Consider the following 4,578-nt stretch of genomic DNA (forward strand, 5'->3'; position numbering starts at 1 on the left):
ATTTTAAATATCTTTCAATTTTCCTTCACAAAAATTTTCAATTCCTAAATTGAATAATTTTTCATATGGATGTTAGTTAGTTGATGTAAACTATCAGTTTTATAAAAACTGGTTCACATTAGGCAAAGTAATTCCTTTCCATCTCTTACGTACAAACACATATGCGTAATTTACATTTTACTTAACATAAAAAATATAATCGTGCTGCATAATCGCGTCCTTTATTGCCCACATTAATTGTTAATAAAAGGGAGAGGAAGTACTCTTGTTATACCGCGACACATAATGTGAATAATGTAGTTTGCAACTCGTAACGATAATGGGGCGTTAAGACTCCATTATCACGCAACGTAAAACCTTATTAACTTAGGTCTATACTTTTTGCCATATATGAAGCATGACGCGAGAAATATTGTATGCATATGCGAAATGGAGATGCTTTTTTTTATGTTCAGTAGTCTGAAAATGACTGAAAAGAGCGACATTCGCTTTCATTATTTTTCTCCGCTATAGCTAACACTATATAGTATATATATATATACTTTCATAAAGTAAGAAAGTATATATATATATTTTTCATTATTAAAATTCGAACATCATGAAAAATTCTACACGCGGTCAATAATACTGTCAGTATTAACAAATATACTGACAATATTATTGATCGTGTATTTAATATTAATGAATTGATGTAGAATAACGGTAATTTGAACTTTGATTCTCGAGTTTCAATATCGTTTTATTAGGATTCATGTCACAATATGTCACAGTGCAATAGATAATGTATATAAAACTAAAGTGAAATATATTGTTAATAATACTCATCGTACATCAAAACAACTCTTTTCTAAGAACAACAAAAAGAAATAGGACGATCTCTGAAGAGATGGCTCGATGACATGAGAAGAATATAATCAGATCAACTTGATTCCAAAATGTTCAGAATAGGGATTCATAGAGAAGATTAGGAGACGCCTACTATAGCCAGGAATAAATATTACAGGCTGAAGAAGATTAGGAATGAAAAATCTACGTAAAAAAGGATGCACTATGTTTTTAGATTCATGCGTTCTCTCTTGCTTATGCGAAGAGGAATATGGCTATAGTCTACTTGATACTATAAATGTTTTGGAACATTTTTTTGATCGATCAATTAGTAAAATTCTTTTTCCCAATTGATCAATCAAACACTTTGAAGCATTTGTAATGCAACTGGATGAGTGGACCGCACTCTAAGTGGCGGCAATCACTTCGCGCGAGTGACAGAAAATGCACAGATCTAAAAACGGAAAGCATTCGTTTCTACATGAGGCCGAGTGGCATTTAATTACATTTCGTTGCAATTAATAACATAGGATAATAAGTTAAATATTAGATTTGAATTATTGGAAATTCCTCAAAATTTTTGCATTTAAAACGAGATAAATGTAAGAAATTTAGAAATAGACACAAAAGAGAAGTTATTAGTGTCAGGGTTGTGTGGCTTGGTGGCAGGACGAAAATTTACCAATATGGAGAGCAGACCTCGGTTCGAACGCCCTGATATTTTTCCCTTGTTGTTGCTTTATTTCTTCAATATATTCAAACATTAAAAAGAAGAAAAATGAAGATGCCTTCATTCTTATCCAAATGTAAAAAAAAATTATGTTTTTTTAATATAACATGTCTTTGTCATCAGTACCAGTGAAGCGTATTTTTAGTTTTGTGCAACAAATTTATGTATCTCGACATGTGTAATTTGTCCGATAATATTTTTGAAAAACTATTCTTACACAATAAAAATTTATGAATAAAAAAGTGTGAATAGATTCACTCGGCTTATTTTTTTTTTCATCTCCCGGCTTATTTGATCTCGTTATTGAAGTCTAGTGATAACAGCATTATACGCGATATTTTCGAGCATGCACTATCATCACGAAAACTTGATAATGAGGTCGGATAATTCAGAAGATAAAACATGTTTGACAATCCAATTCTACTCTATAATTTTATATATAATTTTTGTATAATTTTATACAATTTTTTATTGCAATTTTTTATTGCAATTTCTACAGTTAAAAACTGTAAATTGTCTTAAAAATAAAAATAAAAATGAAATTACCTGGAAATTTTTAGATTAATTTTTAGATAAATTTATCTAGATTATCTAGATAAATAAAATAAAATGATATATCTTTATCTTATTTAAGATAAATTTCCAATTTTTTATCTTTATCTAGCTAATTTTAAAATCATCTATGTACTAGATATTACTGCTTCTACTCTGTCAGTTTTGGATTCCATTTTGTCAGACGCTTATTTTTGTTCATAAAAAAATTAATTATTGCAAAATTACAAATAGTACTTATTATATATAAAAGCCACTGTAATATTAGAAGACACTTTCTAGTTTATACTTATATTTCTAAAGTTTTATTTTTAGCTTTAAGAAATTAAATTAAATTGTCTAAAAACAAAATGGTATATTGATATATCAATGACCTTCCTCTTATTATTACAAAATAAAATATTGTATAAAATATCATATAGGTATCAAACATACACTTAAAAAAAAATTTATAAATTTCAATATATTTATTATTTTATAAATAGTATATAACAATTTTGTAACATGATAATTTGAAGCCTTATATTTCTTTAGGACTATCAAATTTTAGACTGTTAAAAATGAAGTTATTAAAAATGAAATTGTATTAATCATAAACTCATTCTATTGATAAAAAATTGTGATTTTTGCGAATTAATAAGCATAAAAACATCGTTTCTCTTTGCAGAAATTGTTAACTAAGGATGGAGGACAACAAAAGAACAAGATAGTGCCATGCTGCTCGCCAACGCAACTCGCCCCGCTCCAGCTACTTTACATTGATACGAACAACACGATCACACAGAAAACATTGCCAAACATGGTAGTGGAAGCTTGTGGTTGCATGTGATACCGTTGCCCCGAAGGGCAGAGGGTGAGTAGAATCACAACCGTTGGTGATGCCAAGAAGACGAGAATCAACATCTATGTCATCTCGTCCGAGACTTTTGCTCGTTAATTGTTGTAAAACTGAACTTGGTTGAATGCTCACAAAATCCGTTCATCTTGATATGAACATGAAGAAATCAATGAAAACGAAGCAATGATCGCTGCTTCGAGATAGGTGATTAAAAATAGGGGCACGCTATTGTCACATCACGCGAGTTCACTTTCTATCGTGTTGCATTATAAATAATTAATCCTTTAATTATTTTTGCGTGCGTGTGCGTGCGTGCGTGCGTGCGTGCGTGCGTGCGTGCGTGCGTGCGTGCGTGCGTGCGTGTGTTGTGTGTGTGTGTGTGTGTGTGTGTGTGTATGTGTGTGTGTGTGTGTGTGTGTGTGTAAGTAATGATAATGGTGATTTTTAGAACGTTTCTAGGAAAGTAAGGTCGAATTCAATTTGGTGCTCTGTTTTAATCAATTTTTATCTAATTAGTGTATAAAATGACTAAAATAATTAAATAATATAAAACTTGTTTTTTTATTTATGAATGAAAAAAATACAATATAGTTTATTACTCGACTTAAATAATTGTAAAACAAAAAAAGTAAAACAAAAAAACCGCTTAGGCTAACAAAGCCATTGGGTGATTTAAAGATGCCTTTAAACGATATAGCCAATATTACATCAATTTTGCATACATTCGCAAATATTGATTTATATTCAATATAGATGTCATGTGTGTGTGTATGATATTTGCTAATGTGGCGAACATTAGTCATATAGTCTGGAGACGCTTTAACCCCATTCTACCATTATAGAGTTAATGAAATTATCGATTCGTAAAACATCTACAAATAATTAATGCCTTTTTATATTATTCGGCAGTTTTGTCTGTATTTCATTGTCTGTATTTCGATATTATGTGAATCATAATTTTCCATCTTGCTACATTTTCGCGAAAACTCCAAACTTATGTTCATTCAACAGAAGATAACTACTAATAAGATTTAGTAAATGGATCATTTTACTCCGTGGTCCGTCTTACTCAAACTTATATTTATTTGTAAAGGGTTTCGATGATTACATTGTTTATGAAAAGTTTTATTGATATTATACTATTTGAAAGCATGTTGCAAACATCTAACAAACATCTGCTGGCTAAACATTTTATACTTAGAAAATTATAATGAAAAAAATATCAAAAAACAAAAAGCGTCACAACTGCTCGAAACTGATTCAATTTTTCTTGAAATATATTGTTAAACACAAAAATCTAAGAGGCACGTATTTTTTTTTATATCGGCCTAATTTGAGATTTAAAAGGTAAAACTAGGGATGTTTCGATTACTACTTTCTACAAAAGATCGATCTTCCCAAACAATAATAGCGATTTTAAATCAATCTTTACGAAAAATGGATTTTTCTAACTAAATGAGAGAGATTTCTGTTAAATCGATCTTTTTAAAGAATCACTTCTTTTTTACAAAAGAACTATTTCAAAGTAATCTTTTTGCAAAAATCAATTTTTAGCAAATCGGGAGATCGCACATTCCTCAGAGGTAAAACAGCCTCTCAAAACTTGGAAATGGAAATGGGAATAGTTTTTAAA

At 29.8% G+C, this 4,578-nt stretch overlaps 1 protein-coding gene across 1 annotated transcript in view; it reads left to right on the plus strand.

Moving 5' to 3' along the window:
* The window catches only part of LOC108687849 (inhibin beta A chain), a 16,559-nt gene extending 13,401 nt beyond the window's left edge, over positions 1–3,158 (plus strand). Inside the window, exon 4 of the mRNA XM_018193851.1 lies at positions 2,775–3,158. Within this exon, the coding sequence (XP_018049340.1) occupies positions 2,775–2,936 (162 nt within the window). The 3' untranslated portion in view covers positions 2,937–3,158. The remainder of the gene's footprint in view (positions 1–2,774) is intronic.
* The last annotated feature ends 1,420 nt before the right edge of the window (positions 3,159–4,578 follow it).

Source organism: Atta colombica, unplaced genomic scaffold (genome assembly GCF_001594045.1).
Source record: "Atta colombica isolate Treedump-2 unplaced genomic scaffold, Acol1.0 scaffold219, whole genome shotgun sequence".
NCBI lineage: Eukaryota > Metazoa > Arthropoda > Insecta > Hymenoptera > Formicidae > Atta > Atta colombica.